The following is an 11,958-nucleotide window of genomic DNA, read 5'->3' as shown; positions in this document are numbered from 1 at the left end:
TGACTCAATGAATAGGGCTTTTCATATAATTTGAACATTCAGATTTGGACACCAGATGGAACTGTTTCACAAAAAGCTTACCAAAACCAAAAGGTTGGTTTAGTGTCTTAATGGTGGTAAAAAAAGAATACTTTTGCTTCCAAAACTCTGGGGTTCCCACTGGAGCAGCCAAACACTAGAGCCTAAATTAAGCACCTTTGCATTCTTAAAACTGCACTTTATTTGAAAAGGCATTTAAAAAGCTCTGGTTCTGTTTCCATGCTTGTCACTTCATGATAAAATACCCTGCAAAGGCTGGGGGTAGATGGGATGAAAGTTCATAGCGGGGAGGGCAGTAACTTGCAGGGGGAGAAACCCCAGAGGTAGCATGTGGGGGAAGGAAGCCATCATTGCCAACTGTCCCAACTAAGCTGGCTGCAGTATGGCCTGGGGCAGACGGCTATTCCAGGCAAATAGCCACGAAGGACCAGAAGCCCCTCCCAGCACAAATGGATAGCGGTGCAAGCATGCTAGTCCCCTCCTGCAGCAAAAGCAGCCCCCCAGGTTTTTGGTGCAAGATGCCACAAGACTGAACTGAGGGAATGAGAAGGTCAGGGCAAGGCAGACGGGCATTAATTATAGATTGCTATCACAGCTCTTCCAATTAAAAATAAGAAAATAGTTTTCAAAGTGCAAACATCCCATACAATGAGCTAGGGCGTACTAACAGAATTGCACACATGTATTATGGCTTTTACATTTTCATACAAAGCATCAAAAAATCTAGGAGAAAACATCTTCATAAAATATTTTTAGTATAAAATTTGGCATTTCGTTTAGTTGGCCGGCAGCTCTACAGGTTCTCTCCCTGCTGCTGCTGCTGTTCTGGGTCTGGCCTTGATGTGGCACACAGCCGTTCGATGCCCAGGGGACAGAGCAGCCACCACTGCTGTGACAAAAGGTTCCTGCCTGGTACGATGGAAACCAAAGGACATAATTAGAGGAGAATTCTTTGGATCTGCAGGTCTTTGGTAGCTAGAAAGAAGGTCTGCAAAGCAGCCCCCACCCCCAAAAAGGTTGGCAGGGAAAGTGTCCAGCCAGGATTACAGAATGTCGTCCGACGAAGAGGTCCCTTGCGGAAGGGCAGCTTTTGTCATCGAGAATTCAGACGAGGAGCCACCTGAGAAGAAGACAAAGGTCAGCTGTGGAAGGAGAGCAACGGCTAGCCCAAAGCAGCTATTCCTGCTCAGAACTGAACAAGGTGAGCTGGCAAGGAGCCTGGTCAGCACTGAGCAGGAACTGAGGCAGGGATTTGCCAAGAGGGATGAGAGGCTCCTGATGCAGCATGAACAGCTGCATAAAGGCTTTTGTGCCCAGCCTATGGCACCTGCAGGGTCACAGGGGAGAGGGAGAGCTGCCATCATAGCACCTCACAGAGAGTGGCTTAGGAGCCGCATGGAGTGACCCCTGGTGGGTGGGCAGGAGGGGGGAGCCACTCCCAGCTTGGCCAGCCCAATGCTACTTACAACCGCAAGATGGCCGTTCTTGGCTTTGGAGACCAGCAGTTCGGATCCCGATGTGAAATCAATGATGCCCTCTTTGCCTTGCCCAACAGTGAACTTTATGCTGTAGAGAAAGGGAAGGAGAAGAGTTGGGGCAGCTCTACTGGGGCATCTTGGCTCAAAGCACAAAAGCGGAACTTGGGACCTAGGTCAGCCACGTCAAATCCATGTCGCCACATACCCAGGCGTGGGATTAATAGATGGAAATGGGTATAATTTGACAATAAAAGGCAGGATTAAAATAAAAAACCAACAAACAAGGCTTGTCACTAGTACTGTCTCTTAAGTACCGTGACCCAATCTTCAACATGCTTCTCGTACATTCCTTTAACATCCCTTTAATTCAGGCCACGGCTGTCTGCAGAGGAACAATCTGAGGCTGAGAGACTGGCCTCTTGTGAGCTTGGAGAAGAGCTGGGATTTGATATTGGGGTTTTTTGTCTGCATTTCCCAGTGGCCTGATGTGGCCCTGGCTTTCCACAGCAGCGCAAAATACACAGGACATTCTTCTGGCAAAGCCGCTTGATCTATAGACTGCCCCTTCCCTTGATAAAGCAGGAGCAGGCCTGGAGGCCTTTGCTCTTAAGAGAAGCAGGAGGGCGGTAGCTCCTATGAACCACATCAGACAGGCACACATTTTAAAATAAAAGTATGGCAAGCTCACCTGCCCTGGTTGATATTCACACTGTTTACTTTGTTGGCACAGATTGCAATTTTGGTCAGAGTCTCAATCACAAAATCACTCTGTAGCACCACGTCTCCCTGGAAAACAAACCAAATGTCTTTCAGAGAGATTTTCGAATTCCCACAAGGTACAAATCTATTGGGAATCTGGCTGCTCATCACTGGACTGCGCCACCAAACCCCCAATCCAGCATGTGCCTGGTCCCTCGCCCAAATTTCCTCCCCTCCCAAATCCACAGCTAATAGAGCAGAGAAGCTACCTTCTGCTTGTTATCCTCCCGGACCACGTGGAGAACGAAGAGGCTGTCACTCAAGCTGCTGACGGAGATTCCTGTTGAGACAAGAAAGGGCCATTTTGCTTGGCAAAGTGGGCTCACTCCAGGCACGGCCACCTTTCTCTTCTGTGGCAACACTGGCAGCTCCAGCCCTCTGGGCAGAAGAGGCCCCTCTTGCCACCTACAGAGCTCCAAGCTAGGAAGCTCCGTCAGGGACCTGGGCAGGGGAGAGAGGCCCACAAACAGGCCCCACAATGCCAGCAGCCAGCCACGTTCTGGAAAGTGCATCTAAAATCTCAGAGGACAACCAATTTCTCTGAGTCGGCCGCATGCATGTGTCAGAAGCAACAGCTCCCGACAACGGGGACCAGGCAACGCTTGCTCCAAAAGCAGCTCCCCCCCCCCAGGCCAGCCAAGCGCTTGTTGGTCGCCATCTCCGCACCTGACAGGTTGCCGTAGTCAATCCGCTGCTTGACCTTGGCCTCTTCAACCAGCAGAATTGCATTCTGGGTGAGCAGCAGCTGCCGGGCTCTGGCCTTGTAGCCTTTGCGGTCGTACTTGGTCACGGGAACTGCATACTGAAAGGAGCAGCGAGAATCCCAACAGCAAATTTCCACAGTGCCTGAAGCAGCCTCCAGACAAGAGGCTACCGGGGGGGGGGGGGGAATAGTGGCAACTTCCATCCCGGCCAGCCCTTCTGGGCCGGCTCGGCCTCCTTGCACCCTTCCTTCTGAGCCCCTGAGCCGCGGCCAAAGAGCCTCCGTGGCTCGCTTACCTTGAGCGTCTCATTTCCCAGCACTTGAAGGATTTTGGCATTAATCTCTTCGCTACCTGCCGCAAAAAGAAATGAAGGGGGGCAGTTGGAAGAAGCTAGCTGGAGAGGGCAGCCCCACCCCTGGCCAGCCTGAGAAGCCCCACTCACCAAGGCGGGTGTTAAGGAAGAGGCGAGGGACGCTCTGAGGATAGTTGTCCTTCTTCCCCTTGAAGATCTCGCTGGCCACCACTTTCTGCTCCAGCTGCAGAAGAGACAGGCGGAGGAGTCACAGCGCTCCCCAGGGAAGGGAGGAGCCACTGGGAAGCTGCTCCCAGAGAGCCCTTCTCCTTGGGGTGGGACAGGCAGGGAAGGAGGCAGCCCCAGCGCTACCCACCTGCAGCTTCCACTCGGGGCTGATTCTCTTGCAGTAGCTCCACACCATGTTCTGCATGCAGAGGTCTCTCAGCAGCTGAGATGCCTGAAGGACAAGGAGCAAAGGCAGCTGCCAGATGGAAAGGGAGACCACAAGGGGCAGCAGCAGGGCAAAGACACCCCTGGGCTGCTCCTCAGCACACCATACGAGGAAGGAGGAGCATTTGGGCAGCTTTAAGCTCTCAGCACCCACGCAGACACCAGCTCACAGATTTAACTGGCCCCAAGCGGGGAGGGCCCTCTCTGGACATTTGCACAGGGTTCAGGGCAGCCGTGCGGCCTGAATGGGAGGTGGTGGCAATGGCACAACGTCAAACTTAAAGGTTTCCTTCGACAAAAGCTCCCTGCCAAGAGGACCATCTCTTCCTCCTCCTCCTGAGCTAGATATTCTGAGGTCAGAGCAGGAGCTTTCTCCCCGCTTCATGCTTTTGCCTGCCTGAATAACACTTTGGGAATGAAAGCAGGCCTCCACCTCTTGAGGAGATGGGCCTGGCACTTGTGGGGCAGCTTGTGGGGCCTCCAGCTCCTTGTACATCACATCTGAGGGAGGGAGAGAGAGGAGGGAGGGGCGATGTCTGGCACCAGGTCAAAGGCGTCAAGAATCTTCCCTCTTCTCTCCCTGCCAAATGTCCCACAATTCCCAGACTGGGTTGCAGAGTCTGTTTTGCTGACTCCCTTTGGAACATTAACAACAACAACAACAACACGACATTTATAAACTGCTTAATATTTGAAAATCTCTACGGACTGCAAGGAGAGGGAAGCACTATCACAATGATCCGGGTTCGTTCATTCAAAAGCAGAGCATCTCATTCAGCCAGGAGACGGTGGCCTAGACACTCTTCTGCTGTCACCCACAACTGCTGATGGACCAAGGCCGAAGCTTCAGGACGTGGGACACGCAGGCCCCTGCTTGGATCCAGGCCTGGGACAGCAGCAGCAGGAGGAGCTCCTTGGGCGAGGCAGGGCTCTCACCCACCCCACCCCACTGCGCTGCCCCTGGAGCTACCTCTCTCAGGGAGGGCGGAGGCACCGGCCAGGACTTGTCCAGAACGTTCCGGGGCAGGTTCCGCTTCAAGTTCATCAGGAAGGAATAGCGGATGTAGTCAAGGAAGTATTCGTTCTCGGGGCAGCGAGCATAATTCCGGTAAATAAACCCCTTGATGAACCTGCAGGGAGACCCAGGGAAAGGCCTCTTAGGAGAGCAGAGTGGCACTAACCCCCCCCAACAGCCCCCACCTCCCCTCACAAACCCTGCAAGGGGCAGGGTGCACCCGCCCCCCCCCGCCCAGGGAAGGGAAGAGGGAGCCCAGACGCACCGCCGGACGGTCTCCACGGCCCGCTTCTTCTTGGCTGCCTTGCGCCGCCCCAGGGTCCCTCGCCACCAGGACTGGATAGTGATGGCTGGAGGGAGCAAAGAGGGGGAGACAGGGGTCAGGGGCCCAGGGCAGTGCTGGTGAGGGGGCAGGAATGGTGGAAGGAGCCTGGAGAAGGGCGGCCTGGGAGCCTGGCACAGAGGCGGCCACTCCTTCTCCCCTGCTCCAGAGGGCACCACCTGCAAGGGCTTGGCTGGCTCTGGCCAAAGGGAGGGCAGACAAACTCCCTAAGGGCAAGGGCTCTTCAGTGGGAGAAGAGGCTGCCTTAGGAGGTGGCCAGGGGGGCCCTTGCCAGAGATGCAAGGGGCTACCCAACACACTCTCTCTCTCGTTCTCTGGGCATTTGGTGATTCCCAACCTTCCCTCCTGAAATGTTGCTGGCCGGCCTTTTCTGGACCCGCAAGGGAGGTCTGCTCCAAGGCACCCTGAGGTGAATGAGATGAATCCCCGCTCCCTGGCCGTTCCAGATGCAGAAGCCAATGGGCTGGGCATGGACTCTTCAACACAGGCCAGGCATGGGCAGCAAAGCAGTGGGTGTGCCACCCTGTCCCTCCCTGGCAGCTGCCTGCCTGCCTCTCGTGGCAGGAGCTGCCCTGAGGAAAGGCGCAGAAGCAGCCCCCGCCACCTGCCCCACCTGCAAATGGCTGCTGGAGCAAGCAGAGCACAGGGCCCAGAAACGCCCCTGGGAGGGAGGCCCTTGCCCTGCCCACCCCCCTGCTGGCCTCAGGGGCTGCTTGGAGCGCCAGCCCCGCTGCTGAACTGGTGCCACCTTGAGCAGGACTGCTCCTGCGATGGATGGGAAGGGAGGGTCTGTCCCTGGAGGAGAAGCAAAGAGCCGCCGCCGCTTCTTACCTGACTGCTTCATCTGCCGAAACTTCTTCCGCCGGTAGTAGCCTCTCCAGCCTGCCTGGAGCTTTGTGGCTGAAGCCAGGGAGGGAAGAGGCACATTGAGCACAGAGATGCCCCCCCTGGTGGCCTCAAAGGTTGCTGGGGCCCAGCGCCCACCTTCCTTGACCCCCAGACTCCCTGATGGGCACACTCACCCAGACTCTGCTTCCGGATCTCCAGGCTGTCTTCTGTCGCAAAGAGAGTCTTGGGGAAACGAATAAATATTTTTGTCCTGGAAAGGAAATTATCCATAAGAGAGAGAGAACGTTTATCCCCCACCCCCACCTGGGGCAGCACCCCAAGACTCAGCCGCCTACCTGCCCATCTTGAACTCCTCCTGCTTGTAGCCAAGGTGTTTCACAAGCACAGCCACGCCGTCGTGGGGCCTCCCGTCCCAGGTGGGCCACGTTTCGGGGCACAGAGACTTGTACCTGGCCATGGAAGGGATGGTAGCCTGGTCACATGACCAAGGGAGCACCAGGCAGAGCCCCAAAGCCCCCAGAAGCTGTATGAGGATCCTGCTCCCCTTCTCCTCCGAGGGGGCTGGAGCTGCCACAGCACAGCAAGCAGCAGCAACCCCCCTCCCTTGGCGCAACATTGCAGGCAGAGCAACCCCTCTTCATTTCGCCCCCAGGAGCCACCTGCTGCCTCCAAATCCATTCCCGCGCTGTAATGTTCCTGCACAGGGTTTGCACGCACACCCACCTCTGGAGGAAGACTTCGTATTTACGCCGATAAGCAAAGCCAGCCCGACGCACTCTCAGGTTCTCCATCAGGCCCAAGTACTTCACCTGATGCCGGATCAAAACTTCATCAAAACGGCCTAGAAAATGATCAGAAGGAAGGAGAGTGACAAGTAAAAAAGGGCAGCCAGGCCAACGCCCTGCCCAGCGCCTGGCTTGCCCTCTTGGTGCCTATGGATCTATTCTTCCACAGCAGACAGTGTTCCCCCCCCCTCAAGAACAGGGCAGTGCAAGCCAGGCAGCATCAGAGGAGGCCTAGGCGGCAGCCAGAGCTTGTAAGTTGGGCGTTTTTGAGAAACGTCAGGGATGAGAAACCTGGAAAGAGGGGAATCCAGCCAAGGCTCAGAATCCCCCCAGGACCCCCGCACCAGCACTCCCCGCCCTCTGGGAAGGAAGCAGGGACAGAGGCTCAGACCCACCCGCCTGCTTGGCGTCGTTGGGCTTGATGCAGCGGATGTAGGAAGGGTCCTTAGACATGAGGATTTCCATGAGCTTCGCAAGGCTGTTCTTGAACTGTGTCACTGCCTGCAAGGGAGGAGAAGAGAGGAATGGAGCAGAGGGAAGGATCACAGCCACCTGGCCTTGCAGCAGAGCCACCACCCACCACCCTCCCACCCTCTTTGGGCTCTTACTGTCTCTGGCCTCTTCTTGTCCGTCAGCTCCGCCCGGTCAAAGCACTGGTTGACAATGGGGTTCTCCGAGTTGCACATGGCCTGCGGGGGCAGCGAGAGGGAGTCACACCGGGGCAAAGTGGGCCTGGCTTAGCCCCAGGAGCCCTTTGCACGGACAGGCACCTTCCTGCCCAGGGCACAGGCCCACTTCCAGCCGGGACTCACCTCTTTGAGGTTCCTGAAAAGGAGGTCGTTGTTCTTGTCCAGGAAACCTGGGGAAGGAAGCACAAAACCAGTAGCATAGAAGACCCTGCCAGGTGGAGCTGAAGAGAGGGTTTGCTCCTGAAACAGCGTCTGTATGGGAAGGGGGGCACAGGCACAGACGCCCCCCGCTGCCCAGCACTGCTGCCTGGAGACAACCGCCATCTACCTGCCACGTTGTAGGTGACGTCCCCTGCGTAGTGCTGCAGGCGGAACTCCTCTCGGCCCAAGGACTTCCGGGTCTTGGCGTCTGCCAGCTTGTGTCTGTGGAGAGGGAAACCCCATAAATGGGCAGAAGATGGGAGGGAGGGAGCCAGAACCAATGGCTCAGGGTCCCAGGCTGGGCTGGAGGGGATTGGGTCCCTGTAGCAGGAGCAGATTGGCTGCTTCTGTTCTCAAAGAAGGTGCCGAGACCAAAGTGGAGCCTCCAGTCCTGGGCTGAAGATGGAGAGGCTCCTCTGCCCCCAAGGTGACTCACGTGAGGAAGTGGGGGTGGTTCTTTATTGTCTCCTCCAGTTTCACCAGGAAGGTCGTGTCGGTGGCGTCTCCAGGCCGCAGGCACTCCTCATCCTGCAGGGAGGAAATGGAAGGACTTGGGGGTCTAGCAGGCAACACCACCCTCCTCCTCCCCCAAGACCATCATTGGAGCCTTTCAGAGCAGATGGAAGCCTCCAGAGGATCGGGCGGGGGCTTGCAGGTGTCCCCAGGAGGCTGCCCGCTGACCAACTTGGCTAATGGGCCCAAAGGAGGGAGCAGAGCAGGGGGGGTGGGGGCCCAGGAGGGCATTTCCTGTGCTGGGGGGCTCCCTCCCACCCAACAGAGGTGCCTCTCTTGTGAAGCTGCAGACAGACAATGTATGTTTTCAGAACCTTGCCTATTCCTTTGACCGCAAATTGTTTCCACCGATTAAAATCTTGCCTTTTTGCAGCCCTGGGACCTTTGGGGAAGGACGGGACAGAAATGCTATTCCACCCCCCCACCAACAACAGCAACAGCAACAGCAACAGCAACAGCAACAGCAACAGCAGCAACAACAACAACAACAACAACAACAACAATAATAATAATAATAATAATAATAATAATAATAATACTTTTATTTATACCGCAACCATCTGGCTAGGTTTCCCCAGCCACCCTGGGAGGCTCACAGCATATATAAAAACATACTAAAACATCAAATGTTAAAAACTTCCCTGTGCAAAGCTGCCCTCAGATGTCTTCTAAAAGTCAGATAGTTGTTTGTTTCCTTAACATCTGAAGGGAGGGTGTTCCACAGGGAGGGAGCCACTACCGAGAAGGCCCTCTGCCCACAATCTTCTCACACCCTTTTCTTCAAAATGTCCTTGAGGACTTACCAAGACTGAAATGATGCCTTTGAATTTCTCTTCCACTAAGTCACAGATGATCTTGTTGTTGAAGTACTGGACAGGTTCCCACTGCAAAAAGGAAGCGAGAGAGTCTGAGGGAAATAGGCCCCGCTCAGGAGGAGAGGCGCACGGGGGAGCAGCTGGAGGCACCAGCCGGCTGGGCTCCCCCTTTGGCCTTAGGGGGCCCAAGGGGAAGCCCCTCACTGCCAAGAGTCAGGCACTAAGGCCTCAACTCCTTGCCCTTCAAAGGAGAAGTGATGGCTGCACGTTCTTAGGCACCTCTCATTCAACAGAAACATGGCCAGTAATCCAAAGGGCAAGGGCTCAGCAGAGCTGGACTAAGTAAGTCAGCCTCCTCAGGTGTAAATGGCAGCCCCTCCCTCACTGGGAGAGCAGAGGAGCCCCCCCCCCCCGATCACCACTGCCTGCTCTTACCGCAATTCCCTCAGCCTCGTATTCCTCCTGCTCCGACTTCAGCGTGAGCTCGATGAAGAGCTGCTGCAACTTTTCATTGCAGTAATTGATGCAAAACTGCTCAAAGCTGCAAAGGAGGGAAGGCAGAAAAGAGCTCTTGGCCCCAGCAGAGACTCTGACCCCCCTCCCCCTCCAAGCACAGTCATGGGGGGCAGAGCGAGACCCACCTCCCTGCTGGTGCTGGGTCTTCTCATGGCCATGCTGGCCTGCAGCAACCGGGATGCCGAGTTTCAGTGGCACAGCACAAGGTCAGAGACAAACCCTGGAGGAGAGCAGCCTGGGGCCAGCCCTGTGCCAGGCGGCCCCTTGGAAGACAGGCAGCCCCTCCTCTTCCTCCACCTGGGCAGGAGCCAGGAAAACCCACCTGTTGTGCTGGAAAACCTCGAAGCCGTAGATGTCGAGCAGCCCCAGGACGGAGGCGCTGCTTCTCCAGCCCAGGCGCTCCGTCTCCTGCCAAAAGGCACAGGGGAGTGAGAGCCCCTCTGGGAACGGCACCCTCCCCTTGCCCCCTGCCCTGCCTGCCTGGAAAACGGGGACTTTGCTCCTGTCCCAGCAAAGCCACCCTTGCAGGAGGAGGCCTGCTCGTTGTGGGCCCCTTTTCCGAAGCAAGGCCTCCTCCACGGAGGGTCCCGCCCAGGACCCAGCGGCCATCATGGGGAGAGCAGCCTGCTGACCTTGTAGGCGAGGGACTTGTTGATCTTGCCCACGAGCCAGGAGAAGGTGCGCCCGTAGATGGCCTTGGCGAGGGCGTCCCGTGCGTAAGCCGCCTGCTCCAGGTTGAGGGGGCTGACCAGCTGCAAGGAAGGAGCTGCCGTCAGCCTCTCTCCGGCCAGCGGACTCGGGGGGGGGGAGGGCAAGCAGGTACCCGAACCACCTCCCATGGATATGGCCACAGTGACCATCACCAGGAAACGCCCCTGGGTTGGCCTGGCCGCCTCCCCCCCCCCCCGCGGCAGTCAGCCGGCCAACCCTCTTACCTCTTCCCCCTTGGCGATGATCTTCTTGTGGGTCAGAGCCTCTCGAAGCAAAGACCCTTCAACCCCCAGGAGCTGCAAGGCAGAAAAAGGAGAGCCACGGCTGAAGAGCCACCGCCAGAGCAGCCTCTGCACACGGCAGAGGCTCCTTCTCAGCCCTGAGAGGAGCAGGAAGGCAGAGACCCAAACTGGGGGAGGAGTGATGGGGGCAGTGCGGCCGGGAGAGAAGAGAAGGTGCCACCTGCCCCAGCCCTGCTTAGCATCAGAGAAAGGGTGTCATTAATTCTCCTCACTTTAGAGGAGAATGGAAGTCCAGCAGCTGTGACTAATCCTCACCCCCAAAATATACTGAAGGCCTTATTCACACTTTTCAAGTACTCCAAAGTCATTTCCTCTGGCATTCCGTCTTCTGACTCCAAGAGCTGCAGGAATAAAACTGTGGCCTGCCTTCGTATTCACTGGACATTGATTCCCCCAATGTTACTTGGCCATCTTTCAGATTCATTCCTTTCTTTGATCCCTTCTAGAATATAACCCTTTCTCTAGACTTTATGACACACACGTCCCCCCTAAAAAACAGCCTCCAAGAGATGCAGCTCAGGCCCATTTCCGAAGGTACCTGGGAGCCTTTCGCTCCTCTCCACACCCCGCGCCCACTGCCCCCTCCCTGCCAGCTCTGCTACTCACCCTGGCCAGGTACTTGATCTGGTTCTCTGTGGTCACTTGTGCGCTGCCGTCTTCGTCGGCAGCAAACTGCACGTTGCCCAAGTGCAAGACACTGGCCACAATGCTCAGGAGGTCCTGGGGAGGGAAGAGGGGAGGGCCAGGGAGGGTCACTAGCAGAAGAACACCACAGAAGGGGACGCAGGACCAGCCCCCTCCCTCCCAAACACAGGGAGGCAGCAGCAGCAGCCACAGGAGCAAAAGGGGCCTCTTACCTCCACTTCGTTGTCGCTGAAGTTAATGACGGACAGGGCCCTGCGCACGCCCTTCCAGTCGCTCTTGTCGTTGATGGAGCTGACTTTTGCACACTGGCCCTGGCAAGAGAGATGGGGAACGTGGGGAGGAGACCCTCAGCAGCAAAGAGGGGGGATGCAGTGGCTGCCCCCAAAATGGACAGGCAGCAGGCAGGCAGACGGTCCTCAGCTACCGCTCAGCCCCACTGCAGGCCCCAGAAAAGCTTCTGCTGGGGGTGTGGGGGTGTGCAGCGCTTTACCTTCACCAGGTACTGGTACTGGTGGGGGCTCTTCTCCAGGCCCAGCCTCCGCAGCAGGTCCTCCTCGCCCCCTTCCAGCAGCTGGTAGAAGATGTGGAAGTTCCTCTCGCCGTGGTTCTGGTGCACCACCCGTGACTTCTCAAGGAGGTAGTTCAGGATGTGGCCCCCAATGGGAGCCCCCTAAGGCAAAGAAGGCGGCAGGTGTGGCTGGTGAGGGCAGAGAGGGAGCCAGGTGCTCAGGACACCTTTGCAGAGGGGCAGAGGGAGCCCGGAGCCAGGTAAGAAGGCTGCTGCCAGAGCTCTCAGGGTTTCCCCACCAAGCGCCTGCAGACCGTCCACCAGGGGTCAGCCCTGCATGC

At 56.7% G+C, this 11,958-nt stretch overlaps 1 protein-coding gene across 3 annotated transcripts in view; it reads right to left on the bottom strand.

The window, feature by feature from the left end:
- Window positions 1-202: 202 nt before the first annotated feature.
- The window catches only part of MYO1C (myosin IC), a 36,021-nt gene continuing 24,265 nt past the window's right edge, over window positions 203-11,958 (bottom strand). For all 3 annotated transcript variants that reach the window (XM_053367698.1, XM_053367700.1, XM_053367699.1), the window contains exons 6-32: window positions 11,600-11,779; window positions 11,322-11,420; window positions 11,071-11,184; window positions 10,387-10,458; window positions 10,084-10,203; window positions 9,774-9,859; window positions 9,371-9,476; window positions 8,924-9,004; window positions 8,044-8,135; window positions 7,735-7,829; window positions 7,530-7,576; window positions 7,326-7,406; window positions 7,113-7,218; window positions 6,656-6,773; window positions 6,268-6,381; window positions 6,106-6,182; window positions 5,915-5,983; window positions 5,006-5,090; window positions 4,696-4,855; window positions 3,649-3,732; window positions 3,423-3,516; window positions 3,276-3,331; window positions 2,943-3,078; window positions 2,486-2,556; window positions 2,206-2,303; window positions 1,506-1,605; window positions 203-1,159 (exon numbers count right to left, since the gene is read on the bottom strand). In XM_053367698.1, the coding sequence (XP_053223673.1) occupies window positions 1,133-1,159; window positions 1,506-1,605; window positions 2,206-2,303; window positions 2,486-2,556; window positions 2,943-3,078; window positions 3,276-3,331; window positions 3,423-3,516; window positions 3,649-3,732; window positions 4,696-4,855; window positions 5,006-5,090; window positions 5,915-5,983; window positions 6,106-6,182; window positions 6,268-6,381; window positions 6,656-6,773; window positions 7,113-7,218; window positions 7,326-7,406; window positions 7,530-7,576; window positions 7,735-7,829; window positions 8,044-8,135; window positions 8,924-9,004; window positions 9,371-9,476; window positions 9,774-9,859; window positions 10,084-10,203; window positions 10,387-10,458; window positions 11,071-11,184; window positions 11,322-11,420; window positions 11,600-11,779 (2,568 nt within the window). In that variant the 3' untranslated portion in view covers window positions 203-1,132. The remainder of the gene's footprint in view (window positions 1,160-1,505; window positions 1,606-2,205; window positions 2,304-2,485; window positions 2,557-2,942; window positions 3,079-3,275; window positions 3,332-3,422; window positions 3,517-3,648; window positions 3,733-4,695; window positions 4,856-5,005; window positions 5,091-5,914; window positions 5,984-6,105; window positions 6,183-6,267; window positions 6,382-6,655; window positions 6,774-7,112; window positions 7,219-7,325; window positions 7,407-7,529; window positions 7,577-7,734; window positions 7,830-8,043; window positions 8,136-8,923; window positions 9,005-9,370; window positions 9,477-9,773; window positions 9,860-10,083; window positions 10,204-10,386; window positions 10,459-11,070; window positions 11,185-11,321; window positions 11,421-11,599; window positions 11,780-11,958) is intronic.

Source organism: Podarcis raffonei, chromosome 15 (assembly GCF_027172205.1).
Source record: "Podarcis raffonei isolate rPodRaf1 chromosome 15, rPodRaf1.pri, whole genome shotgun sequence".
Classification (NCBI taxonomy): domain Eukaryota; kingdom Metazoa; phylum Chordata; class Lepidosauria; order Squamata; family Lacertidae; genus Podarcis; species Podarcis raffonei.
Note: the sequence above shows the minus strand (reverse complement) of the source record. Positions and strands in the feature narration are given on the sequence as shown.